At 37.7% G+C, this 25,078-nt stretch overlaps 1 protein-coding gene across 2 annotated transcripts in view; it reads left to right on the top strand.

Annotated features, from left to right (window-relative positions):
* FILIP1 (filamin A interacting protein 1) overlaps positions 1-25,078 on the top strand; it is a 189,001-nt gene that overhangs the window by 103,222 nt on the left and 60,701 nt on the right. For both annotated transcript variants that reach the window (XM_043591843.1, XM_043591842.1), the window contains exons 3-4: positions 16,102-16,275; positions 23,625-23,803. In XM_043591843.1, the coding sequence (XP_043447778.1) occupies positions 16,102-16,275; positions 23,625-23,803 (353 nt within the window). The remainder of the gene's footprint in view (positions 1-16,101; positions 16,276-23,624; positions 23,804-25,078) is intronic.

The raw sequence follows: 25,078 nt of genomic DNA, 5'->3' as shown, positions 1-25,078 counted from the left end.
CTCTAGGGCTGTCTCCCAGCAGCAGTGGCTTGGCAAGGGGTCTTGGAGAATTAGAGAAGTAAGTTTACAGGATTGGCTTCACTGCCTCACATCCTCTGGCCTGACAATAGCAGTGCAGCATTTTCAGGGAAGTTACTAAAAAGATGATAATGCTCAAAAAATTGTTGGCAAGATCATGGCAAGCCAATCAAGTTACATAGTGTGAGGAAATTGGGCCAGATGGTGGTGGCACCATTTGTGGATGAATGTTAGTACAGGAAACATTACCCAGAGAATTGAATTCCAGGGCCTTCCTTTGCTTTGTAGTTGTGTCGTATTTTCATATGTAACTTGTAATGGAGAGAATAAATATCTTGGAATCAGATACCTCTCTTTCTTATGAATCCTATGACCTTGAACAAGCTACTTAATTCTTTTGAGTCTTATTTTCATCATCTGTAGAATGGAATTAAGAGAAATGATACCCCTGAAAAGAATTTTGTCCATACTAAGGTGCAATGTAAGTATTGGTTGTTATTAAAATCAACTCTGTCCTTCCTTGCAAAATATTTTAGTTTCATATTATGCATACAGACTCAAATATATTAGCTAGAAAAGATGTTTACTTACACAAAAATTTTTAGGCATAATAGAAAGATCATTGTCTCAAAATTTCAAATTCCAGAGGACCAGAAATTCTCCTATTAGAAATTTATTCTGGGGCACCTGGGTGGCTCAGTCTGTTAGGCGTGACTTCAGCTCAGGTCATGATCTTGTGGTTTGTGAGTTTGAGCACTGCGTTGGACTCTATGCTGACAGGGCAGAGCCTGGAACCTACTTCAGATTTTGTGTCTCCCTCACTTTCTGCCCCTCCCCTGCTCGTGCTCTGCTCTTTCTCTCTCTCTCTCAAAAATAATAAATAAACGTAAAAAGAAAAGAAATTTCTTTCTCTGAGTTGAAACTACCTATGCCAGAACTTTCTTTAATTTTTTTAAAATCTGGTGATCAAAGTAAAACCAGTTCAATACAGGTCATTGAGAATATGCATTCTTGATGAGAGTGCTATTGTTCCCAAGAGTGTGAAAATTGATTCTTAGGGGAAGCAAAGAAATTTTAGATGTTACAATGGTTTGTGGCCCTCAAAAACACCACAGTACATAAATAGATATACAATATGGCTGTGGTATTAAAATTTCATAAGTGTGGTGGTAATTACAAAAAATAATGTAAAAAGTCTTACTAGAAGAGAACAAAGTGAAAAAATTTTGAGAAACACTTACTTAGAAATATGAAAAGTTACGAAGAAAAATACCAATCACCCATAATTCTACCAGCTTGAAGGAATAATAGTGAATATTTGAGTATTTTTCTTCATATGTGTTTCTTATGTAATTGCAAATGCAGTGTATACCCAAATTTGAATACATATTTGTTATAAGCACTTCCCATATCCTTCAACATCCCTTGAAATGTAATTTTTAAAGTCCACAAAATATTTTATTATATGGAAGTATTGTATTCTATTCAAATATTTTCTTATTGAGTATTTAGGTTTCCAATGTTTTTATTCTCATAAATAACATTGTAATGAACATATTTGTGCACGAATCTTTGTCCTCACAAGAAGCCTTAGGAATTTTCTCACTGACATACCTGCACCCTTTATAGCTGAGGATAGTTACCCCATATCTGTCATAGTTGTTAACAAATACTTCTCTTTTTTTTTGCCATTTAATTGGCTATGGGGTTTTTTTACACATAGAATTTCTTATCTTTTTCTTTGTCATTTCCGAGAATGTCTTTACCTCATTCAGAAGTCAGATAACTACCCATGTATATTCATTCATTCATCTTTGAACAGAAAAACACATAAAACAAGGTCATATGTTAACTAGTTGATGAAAATGTTGTGATGAGGGGCTTGAAGAAGCCTAACTATATTTTTCCTGGGAGCAATGATTCAGTATTTTCTAATTCAGTGTTTCTGGTAACTTCACAGAAAATAACTATTGCAAATAAGAATCGACTGTTGTTCATTTCTATTTGTTTCTTGTATGCAAGAAGGAACCTGAACCATGGAGAGATTTTACAGGGATTTCATGAACATACTGAAAGTAATAAATCAGTATCTTGTGGAATCTGAACTTCCTCTAGTGAACGATAAAAGGTAGATTTTTAAAAAGCAGTTCTGTTTCCCAAAGGAGAAAATGTACATGCTTAGAAAAAGGGAAAAACAGGAAATTGTTGTTGGGCAAGTAGAATATGTATACACAACACACACACATACACATACACACACTTTATTCGTACATTTAGCAAACATTTATTGAGCAACCACTTGTGTCAGTCACTGCGCTAGGGACTAGGGACACAAAAGAAAATGAGAGGCTTCTTCCCTCACTGTGTTCTCAGTCTTGTGGAGAGGGAGAAAATGAACAATTGAAATTATGAAGTGGTGAGTATAGTAATTAAGGGAAGTATCAGGCATCAGAAATGACAGTTTGTAGGCCCATTCTCAAATTTCAGGTATCACATAGCTTCTAAACACTAATGGGGAGGTAATAGTACACATGAGAATTTCTTGTTTAAAAAAGTTTTGAGGGGCGCCTGGGTGGCGCAGTCGGTTAAGCGTCCGACTTCAGCCAGGTCACGATCTCGCGGTCCGTGAGTTCGAGCCCCGCATCGGGCTCTGGGCTGATGGCTCGGAGCCTGGAGCCTGTTTCCGATTCTGTGTCTCCCTCTCTCTCTGCCCCTCGCCCGTTCATGCTCTGTCTCTCTCTGTCCCAAAAATAAATAAACGTTGAAAAAAAAAATTTTTTTTTAAAGTTTTGAATGTGCCGCATTTCTGATCCAATATAGTGAAAAAGCAAAATATTTGTATGAGCGGATGCAATGGACTATGTTTTCTCTTTGAACGAGTAGATTTGGCATTTCAAACTGAGACATTGCACTAGAAGGCCAAATATCGCCCATTAAAAAGCATTCGGCAAATTACAAATAGAAGTTTTAAAGCTTTCTCAGGATCTCCTTTCTTTAAAAAGGACATTTCAAGTAGGAGCTCTTATAGGAATTCTATTAAACATCAAAGATGCAATTTTTAAAAATTAACGTTTCTATTTTTGGGGACTTGTTTTTATTTATTTTCCTAAATCAGAGGGCTTGACTTTGCTTGCACCTTCATTTGTAGGCAATGCCTGCTTTTCACATGAGTGCTAGTAGAAGATGTGTTCTTTAACATTCTTACTCCTGCCAGGCTTTAAATAGAATACTCAGAAAAGTTTAAAAAAATGGTGGGTCATTTCTGCTGCAATATGATTTTTTGACATGGTGATGAAGGAACTACAGACTCTAAAGTAAACAGTGCAGTTCAAATTCTTGAATTAGAGAGAAAGCTGTTCCTTCAAATTACATCCACAAATAGAGCAGGAGGCTCAAAAGCACAGGATAAGCCAACATGGCATTGCCGGTGACCTGTTAGGTTTATGGCATAGGAATCACAGATATCATTACGAGTGGTTTGTACAGTCACAAAATATTGAGAGGGACAAGGATGAGAAAAACTGCCTTAGTCTTTGATTTACTGAGTTAGTTTGCAGGAAGACTTTTGGTTATGTTACTCACTAGATGCAGCTGTCCCACATCAGCCGATTCACCTTCATAAGAAAAGAAAAGAAAAGAAAAGAAAAGAAAAGAGAAGAGAAGAGAAGAGAAGAGAAGAGAAGAGAAGAGAAAAGAAAAGAAAAGAAAAGAAAAGAAAAGAAAAGAAAAGAAAAGAAAAGAAAAGAAAAGAAAAAATCACCTTTTATTGAGCACCTACGGTATTCCATAGGCACTATTAGGCACTTCACATAGATTTCATTCTCATACAGACAGGAAAACTGAAGTTCAGGGCTAACCGGCCAAAGAGCACATCGCTATAGGAAACTGCACAGCCATGATTTGCCTGTTCGGCTCCCAAAGGGCAGGGCAATTAACATTTGCCAAAGATCTTTACACATCAGCTCATGTAGTATCTGTGAGGTAGCTACTGCTATGGCCATTTTATGGGAGAAGAAATTGAGTTCAGAGAAGCTAACTAACTTACTTAAAGTCACACTAGCAGTAGTAGTGATAACGCACATTTCTATCTCGAGATTCCCAAGCACATGCTCTTTCAATTACATTGCTTGAGTTGTAGTAAAAAATAAGCATAAAACTAGTGCTCAGTTTACATCAAGAACTTGTTTAAAGATGAAAAACAAGTGTGTTGAAGAACCACATAAGAATATACATCTTCAGTGCACCAGAACAATTGATACTCAGAATGACCACCCCGAGTTCTTGAGAAGACGGTAACTTACATACATAATATTCCTTTTAAGAGGAGAGAGACCTTATAATTCATTTGAGGATGCTCCTATTCCCAAGCCCTTAAAAAAAAAAAAAACCTCTAATATTTAAAGTACTAACTCTTGATTACTTACCCCAGTGTGATATTCCCTGTAGGTTAATAATGGCTGAGATTTTCTTGTATTTTTGTTTAAAATTTAAACTCTAGTTTTTCTAAGTTGGTCAAATATGTGTTATAAACATAGAATTCATTAAAATCAGAGGCTGAAATGAATATATATAAAAAACATACCAAATCTGAAGGAACTCAATGATGTAGTCTTATCTTGTTGGATTGAAATATTTCCTCTTTTGAAAAAAATCTTATATTTCCCAGCCCTCACCAGTCACAGGATAAAAATAAGATCAAAGAAACTAAGCTATTTTCTCCCTCTCCGGCCTCTACCCCCACCTGCTCTGTGGGAATGCCGGGCCCCCTTAGTTTCCTCCCATAATACGCTAGCAGTCCTCAGAGGATGACCCACACATGTTCTGCACACTCCTCTGGGCTACCATTTCGCATTTGCCATTTTGCCCTTGTTCCTACTCCAACCCACTGTGGTAATGATGGCTGCCCCTGTAAGTGCCTGCTGAAAGCATAGCCCACACTGTTGTCTCTTCTGTTTATATCAGCTGGTGACTACTTGGAGGCCGCTCAGGCTGGTATCTACACTGAGAGCATAATGCTAGATAAATAGAGGGCTGCTCTTTCCTGCCTCCCCTCCCCTTTTACTACTGAAGCATGGTGTCTTGAATTCTAATTTACCAATTCCTCTTAGTTGTATTTAGGTCTTTTATGGCAGTCCCTCACCCTGAGACTCAGGCATGGCTTGAGGGAGGTGGGCTGGAGGAGAGTCTGAGTGACAGACACTATGCTGCACTCAGACTCACCCTTCCCCTCTGACCCTGCTTTATTGTCCTTCAACCAAAATGGTGCCCTTCCTCCCTTGGGATGAGTTCTTTCCCAGGAAGAGCCTCAGTTCCTCATGCAAATAGCCCTATGGCAAGGCCACCCTGCCAGTCAGTCCTCCAAACAGGATTATATTGCAAGATTTTGCTCATGCTTGAAAAATAACTTTTAGAGATAATCTAAAAAGGTGACAATCATAGAAAAAAGTAAAGAGGTGAAGAAAATGTAACTTAATAAGCAAAATTGTACCAGAGATGTCTATACAAAGATGTCTGGTACCAGGTCTATTATAGATGCTTTACTGCCCTGGGTCTCATCTAGCTGGTTTTTGTTGAGGGGATTAAATTTATGGAGCTAGATAAACAACCACAGTGAGAAAATAATCATCTAATTGTGCCTTAGCAAAGGCTTCTTCCATAGTTTAAGGAATTCAGCTTTTCAACTTGTTCACAGAAAGCTGGACTCTATCTGCTGGACTGATTACATACAGGGGTGGGCAGTTTAAAGGCTTTGCTGGAGTCTTTATTAGCACTTAACAAAAAGCTTGTAGTGTTTTGGAATTTAAGAAATTATACACTGTAGCATCACAGCACTTCATGGGGGAACCTGTGACCTTATCTAATTTCTAATCTGGGACACAGCAGCTGTTGTACTATTAATATCCCAATGTGTGTAAAAAGAAAAAAGAAGAAAACCACATAAGTAGTGAAAATGTATTTAAATCCATGGATGACTCTGACATTCAGCTAACTAATCATAAGGAAAATATGACTGAATTTTTATAATTTATTGCATGGAATTTTACTTTTTTTTCCTAAAGTGTTAATCTCTAAATAAAGGATTGGGAATGATTTTTCTTATTTGAATTATTTTGGGGGCAAACAAGGTACTCTTAATTTTTTTTCAATGTGGTAAAATATACATAATGTAAAATGTACCATTTTAACAATTTTTAAGTGTACAGTTCTTTGGCATTAAATGTATTCACTTTGTTGTACATCATCACCATCCATCTCCAGAACTTTTTGCATCTTCCAAACCTGAAACCCTGTATCCATTAAAAAAAACTTTTTTATTTTACATTTATTTCTGTTTTTGAGAGACAGAGAAAGACAGACTTGAGTGGGGGAGGGGCAAAGAGAAGGAGACACAGAATCCGAAGCAGGCTCCAGGCTCTGAGCTGTCAGCACAGAGCCTGACATGGGTATCAAACCCACGAACCAAGAGATTATGACCTGAGCTGAAGTCGAATGCTCAACTGACAGAGCCACCCAGGCACCCCTGAAACTCTGTGCTCATTAAACAAGTCTCTGTCTTCCTTTCCTCTCTGCCCTCAATAAGCACCATTGTTCTTTCTATCTCTATGAATTTGACTATTCATATAAGTGGAATCATATAGCATTTGTCCTTTTGTGACTGGTTTGTATAACATCCTCAAGTTTCTTCCATGTTGTAGCATGTGTCAGGATTTCCTTCCTTTTAAAGGTCAAATAATATTTGCATTGTGTATATATACCACATTTTATTTATCCTTTCATCCGTCAATGGGTTGTTTCTACCTTTTGGGTATTTCCAATAATGCTGCTATGAACATGAGTGTCCCTGCTTTCAATTCTTTTGGGTATGTACCCAGAAATGGAATTGCTGGGTCATATGATAATGTACTTTTAGTTGTTCAGGTACCACCATACTGTTTTCTATAGTGACATATATTTTACATTTTCATCAGCAGTGCACAATAGTTTACATTTTCTTCCACATCCTTGCCAATATTAGTTATTTCCTGTTTTGTTTTGTTTTTTATGATAGCCATCCTAATTGGTAAAAAGTGGTCTCTGACTGTGGTTTTGATTTGCATTTCCCTAATGACTAGTAACAACTGATCATTTTTTCATGTGCTTGGTGGCTATTTGAATATCATACTCAGAGAGATATCTATTTAAGTCCCTTGTCCATTTTTTAATCAGGCTGTTAGGTTTTTTTTTGTTTTTTGTTTTTTTGTTTTTGTCATTGAGTGGTAGGCATTCTTTGCATATTCTGGATGTTAATCTCTTAACAGATAATTGATATATGATTTGCAAATACTTTATCCCATTCTGAGTTGCTTTTCACTCTGTTGATTGTGTTCTTTGACACCAAAATTTTAAATTTTGTTGTAGTTTAATTGATCTTTTTCTTCTGTCGCCATGCTTTTGGTGTCACATGTAAGTAATCAATGCGAAATCCAATATCATGAAGTTTTTCCCCTACAGTTTCTTCCAAAAGTTTCAGCTCTTCCATTTATATCTTTGATCATTTGGGGTTGATTTTTGCATATGGTGAAAGATAATGGCCGGACTTCATTCTTTTGCATGTGAATATTCAGTTTTCCCAGCATCATTTGTTGAAAAAAACTGTCCTTTTCCCCATTGAATGGTATTGGCATTCTTACTGAAGATCATTTGATCGTACATGTGAGGATTTATTTTTGTGTTCTCTATTCCATCCCACTGGTGTAGATGTCTGTATTTATGCCAGTACTACACTGTTTGATTACTGTAGCTTTCTAGTAAATTTGAAATCAGAAAGCCTGAAACCCCCAACATAATTCCTCTTCAAAATTGTTGTGGTTCTTTGGGGTCCTTTGAATTCCCCACTGCATTTTAGGATGCATCTTTTTATTTCTGAAAAAGCATCATTGGGATTTTCCTTTAAAAGGTTCAAGCTATTATATTGATAATAATAGCAAGTTTTAACATGAAAATAGCATCTGCTTTTAACATTTTAATGAAATCTTTCTTTTGGATGATATTCAGTCTAAAGTGCTAGAAAGGAGTGATCTTTCATAAACATAAGTATAGAGACTTTTAGGCACTATTGACCATATATTTATGGAAAGAAATTTCTCCAAAGAAACCAAAAGATACACTTTTAGTCCCAATGGCCATTTAAACTAACCATGTTTGAATTTTCTCCTTGTATGTTGTTATGTTACTAATCATGTTCACTTTGCTTTCTAAAATTCAGGAGAGAAAATGGATTTAATTTCAGTAGTAATAGCTAATATCGTAAACTATGTAGCATTTTTTCTTCCACTATATTTATAGCTTATACCTAATAAGAGTAAATAGTATAATTCAATTTGTATGAGATTTAAAGATAGTCCATTTCCTGTTGCAACATTCTGGTAGAATGTACTGTTGTTCCTTATTCCGTTTACACATTTTCCTTTTGGAATAAACTTAAGAACAAAATGACTCCTAAATTGTAGACAAAAATGTCAGATGAAAGAGTAGAAGTTCACAAAATGTAATTGTTTAGATCTTTTAAACAAGGCTAAGTAGTTAAGGTTGTTCTGAGATTTTCAGTGCCAGTTTATGCCTCTTTGACTTCACATCATTTAATTTTACTTTATTTATTTGAACAAATATTTACTGAATTCTTATCACGTGAGCAGGCACTCTTAGTAGACACTGAAGACATGTCTTTGTCCTCAAAGGAGCTCACAGACTAAAAAAGACATAGGCAGTAAACTAATAAATTGCCTTATTTAAATAGATACGGAACATTGAATTGAGTTCCCAGAATAGGAAAGCATTAACGGGATGGGCATGCATTTGTCTTCCAGGACCATCTTTTCTAGAGTTCCTTGTCTTACTGAGGCAATAGGACCATATTTAGGTAGTTAACTAAATAATACAGAGAAGCAAGAGTGTTTAGGAACATTGATGTTCTGGTGTTCTTCCATAGACATAGAAATAGAAATAGATTTTTTCTTTCCTCAAAATGCATCCTCCATTTAAGGTCAGCAGCTCTTGGCAAGGAATGTCTTCTTCAAGGTGTGCAGTATCCATATGTAGGGACAGGCTTCTTAAGCTCTCCACCTAGATATACTCCTTCTCAACCTAAGTGAGAGGACTGCCATGCTGGGGACCATGGTGGCATAGTCTAAGAATTCATCCCAAGTTGTCCATCTCAAGCCAATATTTTCTAAGTCCTAAACATTAAAGTGAATATTAAAATTGTGTTAATTTTTTAAAAAGTTTTAATCTACTTCCCACTCACCCAAGTCTTCAAGTAATTTTAGTGGTTCAGGAAGATATACCTTGTTTAGCTCGATTTTACCCTGTCCTCCCAGAGTCATATACATTCTCATTTTAGAAGTGTGGAAAAAGCTATGTCACATATACATAAGAACTAAGCACTTTTTACCACTCATTATGGGTTTTTCCCAAAGACTGAAACATCCTACAAGTTTAAAAATAGTTGAAATTGTCACCAGGCATAATCATCAATAATAGCATTTTGCCTTTAAAGGCAGCTAAGTTTTGGAAACACCGTCACTGAAATTCATTTCCTGAGTATAGTTAAGTCCCCACTGGCTGCTGATTCCTAGATGCAGGGAAATTTTGGAATATCCAATCTCCTGTCCACTTTGTATTTGCCCTAGGATGACCACCTTATCCCAATTTTCCCGGGACTGTCCTGATTTTCTAAAGTCTAGCTTTGTGGGGCCCTACTCCTCTGAGTATCTGGCAAACTGGACAGCTAATTACCCTTATTTGCCCAGAACTGGCAAACACTTCCAATAGTTTCCAGAGATTCTCCTGGTTTAAGCTACTGGTCTGAAATGACCATGATTTTTTGGTGAAGAAGGATCAGTGGAACTAATAACATAGCGAGAACATGAGAAACCTCTGGGGCAAGCAAGTCCCTAGGAATTAGATGACCCTGCCCAGAAGACTGAGCTAACACAACAGATATGTTAAGTGGTTTTAGTGCTGAATTGGCCTAACCATCTTAAAGCAGTGGTTTTTAAGTGCAGCTGTGCTTTAAAATCACCTGGAGAGAGGGGCACTGGGTGGCTCAGTAGGTTGAGCTTCTGACTTTGGTTCAGGTCATGATCTCACCGTTCGTGAGTTTGAGCCCCACATTGGGCTCACTGCTGTCAGCACAGAGTCCCCTTCAGATCCTCTGTCCACCTCTCTCTCTGCCCGCCTCTCTCTCTGCCCCTCCCCTGCTCACACTCTCTCTCTCAACAATAAATAAACATTAAAAAAATAAAATCACTTGTAGAGATATTTTATTTTATTCCAGTGCAACTGATGTATAGTGTTATATTCAAGTGTACAATACAGTGATTCAATCATTCTATACATTATTCAGTGCTTATGAAGATAAGTGTACTCTTAAATCCCCTTCACCTATTTTATCCATCCCACTACACACCTCCCCTCAGGTAGCCATCAGTTCTCTATACTTAAGAGTCTCTCTTTAGTTTATCTCTTTTTCCCTTTGTTCATTTTTTTTCTTACATTCCACATATGAGTGAAATCATATGGTATTTGTCTTTCTTTGATTTATTTCACTTAGCATTATACTCTCTAGATCCATCCATATTGTTGCAAATGCCAAGATTTCATTCTTTTTTATGGCTGAATAATTTTCCATTGTGTGTGTATGTGTATATATATATGCCATTCTGGCTGGTGTGAGGTGATATCTCATTGTGATTTTGATTTGTATTTCCCTGATGATAGATGACGTTGAGCATCTTTTCATGTAACTATTGGCCATCTGGATGTTTTCTTTGGAGAAATGTCCGTTCATGTCTTCTGCCTATTTTTTAATTGGATTGTTTGTTTTTGGGGGGTATTGAGTTGTATCAGTTCTTTGTATATTTTGGATACTAGCCCTTTATTGGATATATCATTTGCAAATATCTTCCCCCAGTAGGTTGCCTTTTAGTTTTATTGATTGTTTCCTTCACCATGCAGAAGCTTTTAATTTTGATGAAGTCCCAATAGTTTATATTTGCTTTTGTTTCCCTTGCTTCAAGAGACATATCTAGAAAGATGTTGTTATGGCCGATGTCAGAGAAATTCCTGCCTGTGCCGTCCTAGGATTTTTATGGTTTCAGGTTTCAGGTTTATATCTTTAATCCATTTTGGGTTGATTTTTGTATATGGTATAAGAAAGTGGTCTATTCTCATTTTTTTGCATATGGCTGTCCAGTTTTCCCAACACCATTTTTTAAAAATACTGTCTTTTTCCCATTGCATATTCTTGCCTTCTTTGTCATAGATTAATTGGCAATATAAGTGTGGGTTTATTTCTGGATTCTCTACTCTGTTCCATTGATCTATGTGTCCATTTTTGTGCCAATACAATGCTGTTTTGATTACTACAGCTTTGTAGCCTATCTTGAAATCTGGGTTTGTGATACTTCCAGTTTTCTTCTTCCTTTTCAAGATTGCTTTAGTTATTCTGGGTCTTTCGTGGTTCCATACAAATTTTAGAATCATTTGTTCTAGTTCTGTGAAAAATGCTGTTGGTATTTTGATAGGGATTGCATTAAATCTGTAGATTGCTTTGGGTAGTATGGACATTTTAACAACATTTGTTGTTCCAGTCCATGAGCATGGAATATCTTTCCATTGTTTGGGTCATCTTCAGTTTCTTTCATTGGTGTTTTATAGTTGTCAGAGTACAAGTCTTTCATTTCCTTGGTTAAGTTTATGCCTAAGTCTTTTTTTTTTCGCTGCAATTATAAATGAGATTATTTTTTAATTTCTCTTTCTGCTACTTCATTATTAGTAAATAGAAATGCAACAAATTTCTCTATATTGATTTTGTCTCCTGTGACCTTACTGAATTCATTTATCCATTCTAGTAGTTTTTTTGTCAAGTCTTTAGAGTTTTCTATCTATAGTATCATGTTATCTGCAAATAGTGAAAGTTTTACTTCTTCCTTACCAATTTAAATGCATTTTATTTCTTTTTCTTGTCTGATTGCTGTGGTAAAGACTTCCAGTACTATGTTGAATAAAAGAAGTGAAAGTGGACATCCTTGTCTTGCTCTGATCTTAGAAGAAAATTTTTCAGTTTTTCACCATTGAGTATGGTTTTAACTGTGGGTTTTACAGAGATATTTTAAATCACATATCCTGGGCTGCACCAATATACCTGTTGATTTGGAATTTGTTCCTTTTTAACACCTTTAACAAGATGAATGATCTTTCTGGCACACACACCTGACCATGTCACTGTCTTGCTGCTTAAAAATTTTAAGGCTTCTTGCTATTCCATGAGAGAATGCAAACTCTACCTGGTTTATAAGGCTTTTCATGAGTTGTCCATTATTTATCACTCTGGACTTAGGTTGTTCCAGCCCATGCATCTACATCTGTTTGGCTTTTGCCTACAGTTTTTCCTTGGCCAAGAGCACTCTTACCCTAACTGCCCTATTTTCTGGGCTCAAGTACTCATTGTGAGTTTTTTGGGTCACTTCCTCTATGAAGACTTTTCCTTCGCTTATATCCAAGTCAAGTGTATTTTTAGATGAAATCCTTAGCCCCATGTATCTCCTCCATTCTAAGGCTTATCATGTCAATGCTTTCAATTATTTGTTCATATCCTTCCAGACTTTAATCTCTGAGGATTATATTTCCAACTACTGAACACAATGCATTGCTCAGAGTAAATGTGCACAAATATTTATTGAATGAATGATTGGATTTAACCCTTTTTTGAAATTTGCCACCTGTTGTGTCTCCACCTGTCCTGTGTCTTATTCTGCGTCCACCCCACCCTCATATCCCCCTCTCCCAGAAAAACCCAGATACCCTCCGTTGACTTTATAAAATGAATCACACACACTTACCTGTTGGTAGAGTAGCTCTTTGCTGCCCCCACATGTTTTTAATCAGTTCCTTATGCAGCCAGTTGAGACAACTTCTTGCTCCATCTAGTACAGTTTCAGTTCTGCAGGGACATCTTTGTTCTTGGCTATAATATACCTCCCTTAGCACAGAGAGGAACATGTAGGATGGAATAGAAGACTGTGTCCCCTCTATGTCTGTTTTTATACCCTAATCTTGTATTTATTCTCCTTCATCATCAGGACTAAATAAATTGAACAATTTTATGTAGTCTCTTTCTCCTCTTCCCCCCCCCCCCCCCCTTTCTTTTTTCTCTTGTCTAGAGTCCTCTTCAAAGTTTTCTTCCCTCTGGGTCCTTTTACATATATTTGAATACAGTGGTCTATTTAACACCACTGCAGCACCCTAAGAATTTAACTACTTGCTTCTGATAAACCTTTTGTGTGAAAACAGTTAATGTTTAAGGACAGGAACTTTCTTACATTTTGAATTTTTATTCTTTTATACAAAAATTAAGAAGTTTCTTGGGGCGCCTGGGTGGCGCAGTCGGTTAAGCGTCCGACTTCAGCCAGGTCACGATCTCACGGTCCAAGAGTTCGAGCCCCAGGTCGGGCTCTGGGCTGATGGCTCGGAGCCTGGAGCCTGTTTCCGATTCTGTGTCTCCCTCTCTCTCTGCCCCTCCCCCGTTCATGCTCTGTCTCTCTCTGTCCCAAAATAAATAAACGTTGAAAAAAAAAATTAAAAAAAAAATTAAGAAGTTTCTCAAAATGGAGATATAAAGTGGTTTTATCCCCAAAATGTAGAATATTATTTACATAGATTGAATCATATTTAAAGTAGGTAAAAATTTATTGTGATTACATAGCTATTTAATTAACCCATTGATTAAACAGATACTGCAATAATAATGATTGATTACTATATTAAACTACTTTAAATAGCAGTAATTTAAAGGCAACATTTGTATTCCTTCCAGGATTATTATAGCAATTAAAAAGCTTTTAGTAAGTTCATGATGAATAGTGTGGTTTTAAATATACAATTCACAGTGTTATATCACCATAACCTCTTTTTCTTTAGTAATTAGTGCCTAGGGTAATTAAACTAAGAATGAAATGTGTGGTATATGTAGCATATCACAATTTTTAAAAAATGTTTATTTATTTTGATAGAGACAGAGAGAGAGAGAGAGGGAGAGAGGGAGAGAGTAAGAGGGCCCATTGGTGGGAGAGGGGCAGAGAGAGAGGGAGACACAGAATCTGAAATAGGCTCCAGGCTCCAAGCTGTCAGCACAGAGCCCGACATGGGGCTTGAACCCACGAACCGTGAGTTCATGACCTGAGCTGAAGTCAGTTGCCCAACCAACTGAGCCACCCAGGAGCTCCAGCATATCACAATTAATACAACTCAAGCATAAGCACATTTTACAGAAAGAAGAAAAAGGTGTTTCATATAAGTTGGAACAAAAGAAACTGTTTTCTTCTAAGAGAATTAAGATTTGTTCCAGAAGACAGATACTAACAATATTTACATATTTTTAAACCACATAGCTTCAACTTTTGAACTGAAATAGCTACCTATTTACATTTCTAAAAACTCCTTATTTACATTATCTGCCTGAAAACCAATAACCAATGACAGACCTTATGCTCCTTCAGTCTGCCACCATCTATATGGAGTTATGCCTTGTATAAGAGTGCCTGGCAGAAGGGATAGATAGAGGTTGACATACAGCACTCTCTTTCCTTGCTAAGTAAGCTGCACTCTGACTCAGGGTTGTATGTCCTGGAGTGAGTGGGCACTTTTTTCTAAACTGCACGGAGAGCCTGTACAGGATACCCTGACTGCATCTATGCTTATGTCTTTTCACTCGGCACGGAAATACACTGCCTTTCCATTAAATTATTTTCTAACTTTAACTTTCTCGTGAATTCTGAACTACTAGTTTCTTCAAAATTAATATTTTCCATTTTTTTGTGTGTTGAAATGAGCACATGTAAATGTGGCAAAGACAACTTGGGAAAAATCTGCAAATTCCAGTCTATTGACGTTTCTGTAATAAATTAGTCTTTAGCCATCTGGAATTAGATTAATTTGGAGACTATGAAAAGGCAATAAAAGTGAGAAACCTCAAGAAAGACCAAACTTTATAATGGTCCTGTCCCAGGACTAACTAGTTAGCTCTGTTGTTTAGAATACTATGATAATGAGCCAGGTTATAATTTCAAACGCATAGTTAGCATAACACAGGAGAAAACTCTATTCTATTGCCACAGACTGAAACTCTTGCCAACCAGATTGTTCTTTGGTAGAAGTTGGCATGAAATCAGGATACTTTATACCCATCACCATTACTGGAAAAACAAGTATATGACCAGATGGGAGTCCATTTAGCAAATGCCATCTCCATCATAACTAGAAAATTCATCACTATTAACCAGTAGAAAATATATCCAGAGGTATTTACATTATGTAATGAGTTCCAGAGTAAATATGATATAAAACCTATAATCATCTGGTTTTCTCAAGAGCTTAACAAAGTGCTGAAGTTTTGCTGAGAAACCCAAAGAACAACCTTGACCCCACCAATCTGACTCATGTGATTGGCTGTCTGGATGTTAGAGGAGTTAAATGTCACCTTTGGTGTGAATATATTAAATTGAAAAGCTCAACCCAGCATCAAGTGAATTCTGAACCATGTGTTTCTGCGCAAAATGAATCACCTGACGGGAAACAGGACATCACTAATAAAGGCTGTTTTTGTTAATTACACACAGAGTTATAACTAGAATGGGGAGAGCAGGGTGCTATTTCAAATCAGATTTGAATTCTTCATTGAGAGTATACATAGAAAACTAGAAAATTTCAAGTTGTCCTTGACCTCATGTGCACTGAAATGGGATAAATATCCCAGGTGCCCTTGATTCAAAAGCACTCAGAATCTTTTCTACTTAGATAAAGCAATTTTTGTGTAGTTAATATTAGCACAAACCCTTTTTCTGCTTGTCTGCTTCCTAGCAACCTGAAGCAGAGTATCTGCTTGCCAATCTGCTTTTGATAAAAAAATAAGAACAAAATACCCAGTGAATTTGCCAATAGCCCCGAAGAGATGGGGATGTGTTCAATAAGCTTTGTGTTGATTTTGTGAGTCTGGCATGTGATTTATGTTGTCGACTGTCTGACCTTGTTGCACTCTACCCACAGGCCAGGGAAGATGTGATCCATATGCTGAAGACGGAGAAAACCAAGCCTGAGGTTCTGGAGGCTCATTACGGGTCTGCAGAACCAGAGAAAGTGCTCCGAGTCCTGCACCGAGACGCCATCCTAGCCCAGGAGAAATCTATAGGAGAAGATGTCTATGAGAAACCAATTTCAGAGGTAAAAATACAACATCAACAAGTCCCCCTATAGAAGGGTACCTCAGAGTGATAGCTTCACATTCTTCCATTTTACAAGCTCTAACATTTTCTTTCAAAGGTGAAATTTTTATGACACACTAATATTGAAGTAAAGTGTAATTACATAACTCATGAATTATAGTGGATACATTTCGATGATAAGAATTTTGGAAGCATTTCCTTAAATATACTTAAAGCCTAAAATATATTTCTCATGTGATTATGCTAGTTACAGGCTCTTGCAGCCTGTTATTCTTTCATTGCTTTCAGAGGTGATGTGTGCAAAAATTTGAAGTGCTTCTCAGTTTTGGCATAGAGTTGTGAAGATCATTATCAAACTGGTAAAAGAAAATTAAGTTGATTCTTGATATTATGTTGATGGATATTTTATTATTGATATTTATAAAGGTACTGTGTTTTAGTATCTTATAGACTATCATAATTAAATGGTCTCATGTGAGTTGAGGCATACAATGGTTGAGGCAAAATCCCAATGGAATGCTTAGGGTAATTCTTTAAGATGAAAGGAAACCTAAGAAGGCTGTATTTAATCATTTTTATATAATATTGTGTTAGGAACTATTTACTATTGTTATTAATTTCCTATGATACTACATGTTAAAAGTATTCCCACATTGTAGTAGAAGTTAGAGGCTGAATTATGGAAATGGATGCTGGATCTAGCCATATTAACTCTTCAGAATTCATGTAAAAAAAATTCATAGATGTAAAATTAGTATCATAAATGAAAAAAAGAACACAGAAATTAAAAGTCTGAAGCAACTGATCATAATTTAACTTTTATCTTATGTCAAGTGTTTGTAGCAGCTCAGTTTGACAGATCTCAGATGCGATCTGCTTACACAGTATTTACAACAGATTGATGGTCCCATAATTATCTAATTTCTGCAACAAGGATAAGCCAGAGCTCTTGTTTTCATCTTTGCCTAAAATATTAAGAGATGATTTATGATGGAATGCAGTCAACTGGCTGGATCCACTTTCATGTTTGAGAGCCATGGTTACTAGCTGCATATGGCTTTAGGTGGGTCACTTCAGGTCTCTAAGCTTATTACCTTATCTGTCAGGTGGGAGTAACAAGAGTGCATATCTCAGAGTTGTCGTGAGGATTACATGAAGCAATGCCTGTAAAACTTTTAACACAGTGTCTGGTACATACCAGGTACTCAACAAATACTAACCATTAACATTTGCTGGGATGATATTTGCTGGCATGATACTTGCTTACACCTTTAACTAGTTCCAAACTTGGAGGGGTTTGAGGAGGAAAGACATAATGAAGTCAAAATATTCATTAAATATTATTATGATAACCACCAGATTGGAGAACTCAGTTTGGATAAATTATATCATTTAGGTTTCCTAATTCTTTTCCCTCAAGTTAGAGCTTGGGATGACACCTCAAAGGAGAGATAGATCTGCAAATCTCATACACTTACCCAAAATCAATGCCTCTAATCCACTGAGTTATATGGAAAGTACACAAAGAGAAGAATTTCTAACCTACCTTCAGAAAGTAGGCCTAACCCAAGTGTTCCTATCTCATGGACAGAGTTGTGGAGAAGAACATACCCACCCTGTGGGTGGTCCTTTTAGAACTAAGTTGGGCATGCTTTTTGACTTCTTTCTCCCCTCAACTCACAGTTGGAAGAGTTTTTCCTCCCTTAGAGAGGAGTAAGGAGGTAGAGAGAAGGACAGGAACTACTTTTCCCAATGCTGACAAAATGGTGAAGTCCTGCTTTATAGGAGAAATAGAATGCTAGAAAGAGAAAAGATTTATCTTGTATCTACACATTTTGGGTCTCTTAACCTTTTGAACTTAACAATCAAGTTGTCATTATCAAGGAGCAGGAGTCCTTCTTCCAACTTCATGAGGCAAGGATACCAATACAATCACTGTTCTGTTAGCCTGCTAGGACTATGAGCAGATAGTCTAGCTCTTCTTCTTAGAAGCTATCCTGCACCTCAAGCCAAAAACCCACTGCTCATTTTAATTTGCATACCAGATTAGGCCCAGCTAGGTTATTCAATGGAATTTATCAGAGGTTTAACAATGAACCCCATGTGGTGGATCCCTCTCATTTGCCAAATATTTGGGGAGAAATTAAGCAGCAAATATTAAATCTCCCTGAGCTTCTTTGTGAATTAAAGTCCAGGATATCAAAATTCATAATTCTTCAGCAAAATTCCAAAGAAATCAAGGTTTCAGTTTCTTTCCTTCCCAAATTCTTATTCTGCTTAGCTTGAGGGATCTTAATCTTATGCATTTTCAAAGTTTAATTAATATACCCTAAAGTCCCCCTATTCCCCTTTTATCAAAGTGTCCAAAGACTTATTAGGACACATGCAATTATCATACCAACCTCACACTCATAAATTTAAAAAATGCAAGAAAATCCTCAGTTCCATGGTCAATTTATCTCAAGCAAAATGACTCAGCATAATGCAGGCCCATGTTACTCTTAGCAAGACTGAAGTAGAGACTTAGGGGAAGTCTAAGGGAAGGAAGATAGGCAGAGAAAATCTTTAATTACAACAGGATTCTGGTCAGTCTGGGGCAGTTGTCCACATCAGACAGAGCCTGTTACCATCAAAGGTTAGTAATAATAGAAACTAGGGGCGCCTGGGTGGCTCAGTTGGTTGGGTGACCGACTTCAGCTCCGGTCATGATCTCACAGTCTGTGAGTTTGAGCCCTGCGTCGGGCTCTGTGCTGACATCTCAGAGCCTGGAGCCTATTTCAGATTCTGTGTCTCCCCGTCTCTCTATCCCTCCCCTGCTCACGCTCTGTGTGTCTCTCTCTCAATAATAAATAAACGTTAAAAAAAATTTTTTTAAATAATAATAGAAACGGTGAACCCTAGCTTGGGGGGAGGAATCTGTTTGCATGCACTATCCTTGCCTTCAGTGAGTGGCATTTAAAACATACCTGTCTTTTCAAAAGTTTAGGGATTTGCAGTGGTCACCTTCTCTGTACCTAGGTTTTGTTTTAGGTTCTCTATTTTTCTGCCTGCATGTTTAAAACCTCTTTAATTGTTTTCTTTTTTTCTTCAGTAAGAAGACTCAACTGAGTCTTTGTTTTGTTTTTTAAATGTTTATTTATTTATTTTGAGAGAGAGGGAGAGAAACTGAGCAGAGGAAGGGCAGAGAAGGAAAGGAAGAGAGAATCCTAAGCAGGCTCCATGTTGTCAGTGCAGAGCCTGACGTGGGGCTCAAACTCACAAACTGTGAGATCATGACCTGAGCCAAAATCAAGAGTCAGATACTCTACCAACCTAACACCCAGGGACCCTTGTTTTTGCTAACATTTTGACTAGTTTCTTCAAGTGGTCCCTTCTTTTTCTCACTATTTTATGGATCTTATAGTGGTTTTTATTTGTTTGCTTCTTTTTCCCTATGCTTTCTGACCCAGACATTAGTTTTCCTAATATTACCTTCTGTGTTCTGTATTATGTGCTAGAAGTAAAATCAAGGAGTTATGAACCTTCCAAGAAGATACTTTAGTCAAGGCAAAGCTTACCTACATTTATGTCCTTGAGTTGGATAATCCTCACTGAAGGATGAGTCTTTCCTCATTTCACTTCATCCCAAGTTTGGACTGTTTATGCTACTGTCCTACGTGAATACCCCTTTGTTTGTCTCATCTTTCCTCCAAACTCTACATCTTTATGTTTCTTGAGCGTGTTCACTCAGGGCCCATCAATATTAGTGGGCACCTTGAAACTCACCAAATAATGCTTCAAATTTTCTACCTTGATCTTCTCAGAATTTAATTCTTAAATCTGTCTATATTTTATGTATCTACTTTGAATAGCTGTGGCAGCCTTCAAGAGAATGGCTCCCAACTGATCTCATGAAGAACTGTCTGCAATTTTATAGCATGCTTCTTAAACATTTCCTGGATCCTAGTACCTTTTCTATGGGGGGAGTCACATTGCTCTGTTTTCTCTGCTCTCCTATCTGTACTTCCTCTGGACACTCATTCTTATCCAATAATGACTAAAATATCTCCCTTGTGTATAGCCCTATCTTTAAGAGCACTTAGATACATTTCTCTGTTGTGTAAGTCCAGTTTGGCCTTTAAGACATCATGTTTCCTCTTTAGTAGATTTCTGTCTTCCTAAATCCCTTAATACTTCTCCAGTTAGTATTATCTGTTGATAACAGGGCTAAAATCACTTCCTGAACCATGATTCTTTTGTCTAAAACATGCTGAAATTTCTCTCCATCTCAAGTCCTCAAACTTCTCCATCAACTTGATTTAGTAGAATAAGACTTCCAGGTATACTCTCCCTAGTAAATTTTGGCCTTTGGTGTTATGATGATCTCATTCAATTTTCCTTCCACCTGTCCAAGTGGGAGCTATATTTCTAAAGTAATAGGTTCCCATTTCACTTTCACTGTTCATTAATAAAAGAAAGCATTCCTCTATGGTTGAGCCACAGTTTGGATCCTGAAAACCAAAAGTCATGGACATAGTATACATGATTAATGAATCTACAGAGCCATAGTTATGGGAGCTGGTCTTCCAAGCTTCTAGACAAGCCACATAGACCTGAGAGGTTAGCCCACCTCAGTTCTCTCCTGGGAGCTCTATGTAATTCCAAACAAAATGACAAGACACAGGTCTTGTACAGCTGATATTTTGCTACCTATGTTGGTTCTTACATCTGGAATTTAAAATTAAAATCTAGATCCTCACACACTAATGATTTATTACTAAAAAGGAATTTGCTACCTTTACAGTTTAATGTCTGGGTCTGCAGTGAAAATCAATGCACACACCAGTGTCTCGGCATCCTTTCAATGCATTAAGAGACAAAAAGACTATCCTTGTGATTATGTAATCATTGCTGGGGTCAAGCTCTGCTAGTGTAGGTTAGTGGAACATTGCTGACTGAGACCCCAGCAACTACTCCAGTTGGCTAGCCCCAGGATTGTAGCTGCTGAGAGCAACCAATCTCAAAGGCCCACATGGGCAGAACATATTAAAGCCAAGGCTTATCTTCTACCTAGGCTGCCTTAGAACACTTAATATCAAAATACGCTGTTTTTCTCCAGATGCCCTTACAATGTGTATCTTTCTGAATAGCTTAGCTATCCAATTAATAATGCCCCCATCTTCCCCTCAAGAGTTCTTTGAAGGCATTGAGGGATAACTGCAGGAGTTGGATAGATGAGTTGAAGCTTGTAATCGTATTGGTCTGAATAGATAAATGAACAAACACCACTGGGCTTTCTATTACTTTACTCCTAGTCTTTGGAGAAACCACTCGAAGGAGATTTGGGGCCTTCAGAGCATGATGTACCATTTTATGGCAGGCAGAGTAAAAAAAATAAGAAATAAAAAGGCTGAACTGCTTATGCCTAGTTTCCTATTCCAAATACAAGTTTCAAATAAGTCACCCCTCCTTCCTTAGGGTAGTGGGGGCGGGTATGAAGAAACAGGCAGAAGTTGCTCTTCCAAATACTTTCAAAAGGAAGGAGAGTCCTATGATAAGTAGAAAGGATCAAAAAAGGGAAAGAGCTGCTCTTTCTACATTGATGATGATGATGATGATGATGATGGTATTTTAGAAATGCTTGACACATTCTATAATGTATGATGAAAATCACATTGTAGAAAGATAGGAGAGTTCCTGAGGGAGAACGTTTTATAGTAGGGAGATATTCCAATGAAGGAACTCTCTCGTATAAGATTACATAAATCTATCAGAACACACAAAAGTACCATTTGGTAATCCCTGATGATATCAAATGTATCATTTGATGGTATCAGCCACCAGTTAACCTGGGCTTCTCTACCAGTCTGTCTGATCCCCTGCTCTTAGGCAAAGGGGGGATGAAAATCTGATCGGAAACACTGAGGATTATCAGGACAGTATCTTTTATCTGGGGCCCCAGAAATGATCTATTCACAATGGAGATATCATGCAACTGTAGAGGGAAACTTAGATCCTCCGTATGACTAAGGGACAAACATGGAGAACCCAGGGAAAGAATTCAGATGCTGACACCCATGGAGTGACCCCATTAGGTTTTAGGGAGTAAATAGTGGATTGAGAATGGATTTTAAATATGTCTGTTTCAATGAAAACAGTGATTCTCAGCTTGGGGTGAGCGGCAGTGGAAGTGTTTTGCTCTCCAAGAGACATTTGGCGATTTCTGACAACAGGTTTGTCACAACTAGAGGCAGCTCTGCTGGCATCTGGGGGGCAGAGGCCAAAGATGCTGCTACACATTCTCCAATGCACAAAACAACCACGCAAAATAAAGAATTATTTGGCCCAAACTGTCAGTAGTGCTAAAGTTGAGAAACCCTGAACTGCAGTTTGAAGAGGAGAACAGGATAGGGAACTATCAATATTATAAGATTTGGTCCAACTTAACAAACATTTACTGAACACTTACTTTGTTCTAGGCACTGTGCTTGACACTAGGGACTAAAAACATAATCAAGGCACCCCTTAAAGATCTTTTAGCCTGGGGGTGCCTGGGTGGCTCAGTCAGTTAAGTGTCTGACTCTGGATCTTGGCTAAGGTCATAATCTCCCAGGGAGTTCATAAGATCCAGCCGTAGGTCAGGCTCTGTGCTGATAGCTGGGAGCCTGCTTAAGATTCTGTCTCTCCCTCTCTCTACCCCTCTCCTGCTCGTGCATGCGCACGTGTTCTCTCTCTCTCTCAAAATAAATAAACTTAAAAAACAATAAAAAAAAGATAGCCTAGTCAGAGAAATAGGCACAAAAAGTCCTGTAATAATATTTGATAACATCTCCTTTAGTCTGAGGTATGTGCTCTCTATAAGTTCTGAAATCCTCCCTCTATTTAGCATACTTGAAAAGAGCGGACTGTGGATCCTTCCTATACATTTCCTAGAAATGCAAGTAACTGCAAGTCTTAAAAACAGATTGTGATTATGGTAATTACTTCCCACAAGAGAAGTTTGGTATATGTACATGCTGAGCTCTTAATTTTTCTGAGATCAGGAGGGCCGTTATCCTCTTTCTTTCTAAGTATAGGGTTTTATGTCATCTCACTAAAATAGTGAAAGAGTTTGTTCTCTTGCAAGTTTAGGAACCATACATCTGTCCACAGAAAAAGGGCCAGAAGTCCAGAAGTTACCGCAGCCTTATTATGGTTAGTTTACAAAGCCAGTTGGCCTAGACAAAATGAGGGAATGGGGAAAATGGCAGAGAACACCAGACTCAATGTTCTCTCTTTCAGATAATAAATCAGTAGACTAATGTAATATTTTGAGTCATATGCAAATCAAATAAAATATTAAGCTCTTTCCCATGTTTGTTTACTCAGCTGGACAGACTTGAGGAAAAACAGAAAGAAACCTACCGGCGCATGCTAGAGCAGCTGCTGCTGGCAGAGAAGTGTCACAGGCGCACCGTGTACGAGTTAGAGAGCGAGAAGCACAAACACACTGACTACATGAACAAGAGCGACGACTTCACCAACCTGCTGGAGCAGGAGCGGGAGAGGTAATGAGCACCACACTGAGATGGCCCAGTCCTTTCATCTCTGTCCCTCCTGCCTGGGGTCACATGCCAATCCAGTGACACCACAGACAGGTGCCAGATTCTAACTCTGATTTTTGAGTGGTTGGTGACCTGAATGAGTCAGATTTCTACCTGGAATTGTTCATATGAATATGTTTGGGGGGTGTACAGAGTGGGACACCAGATTCCCGCTAGCATGGTGAGAGCCATAAAAGCATAAAGCTGGAAACAAACTCCGGGGAGCTTATATCTGATCAGCGAAGCCACCTACATCTGAAAAGCTCTCTCCCGATTTCCTTCTATGGGAAATAATCTACTTTTTTTTCCTTTGAGGTTGAAACCCACTTAGTCAGGAAGACAAATTATGAAGCTTAACCATTTAAAATTGAATCCTGTTCATTCTTTTTTTTTTTAATTTTTTTTTCAACGTTTATTTATTTTTGGGACAGAGAGAGACAGAGCATGAACGGGGGAGGGGCAGAGAGAGAGGGAGTCACAGAATCGGAAACAGGCTCCAGGCTCTGAGCCATCAGCCCAGAGCCCGACGCGGGGCTCGAACTCACGGACCGCGAGATCGTGACCTGGCTGAAGTCGGACACTTAACCGACTGCGCCACCCAGGCGCCCCGAATCCTGTTCATTCTTAATACCACTATAGAAAGTCTTAATATTTGGTTGTGTATAAAGTACTTAACACCTAGAGCTACCTGCTTTCTAAGGGTTGCATAACTCTTAAAACACGGTGTAAAAAAAAGGAACCAAAACAAAACAAAACAAAACAAAACAAAACAAAACAAAAACTCTGCATTTGGAGCATGGATATCTGTCCTGGCAGGTAGTTTTCTCAGACCAGGGATCACCACGTTTGATGTAGAGACTCCAAATTGAAAAGCTTTGTAATTAACTCTTCTATACTCTCCAGTTTTTTCAGCATCTTCTTTTTAGTTTATTCTCTTTTTCTTTCCTCAGCTGAATGGTTATGTCTGTGAATTCCACAATCTTTGAAACCAGTGACATCAAGCCTGATGCTTTGAGTTACCGAGCGTGTCTGCTTCTGTATTTAGGACTTGCAAATTAAGAGCCACTTGGGAACAGCTTTACTAATCCCAGCTTTATTATATACTTAGTTACAAGAAAGAGACCTGGTTTTCCTAGATTAGTTTGCTTATAAGAAAAAGCTGTCACAAGAAGAGTAAATAAAAGCATGAAACAAGTTTTTGTTAAATTTTTAAAAATTATTGGTAAGTTTTACTTATTA

This window comes from Prionailurus bengalensis, chromosome B2 (assembly GCF_016509475.1).
Source record: "Prionailurus bengalensis isolate Pbe53 chromosome B2, Fcat_Pben_1.1_paternal_pri, whole genome shotgun sequence".
NCBI classification, from domain to species: domain Eukaryota; kingdom Metazoa; phylum Chordata; class Mammalia; order Carnivora; family Felidae; genus Prionailurus; species Prionailurus bengalensis.
Note: the sequence above shows the minus strand (reverse complement) of the source record. Positions and strands in the feature narration are given on the sequence as shown.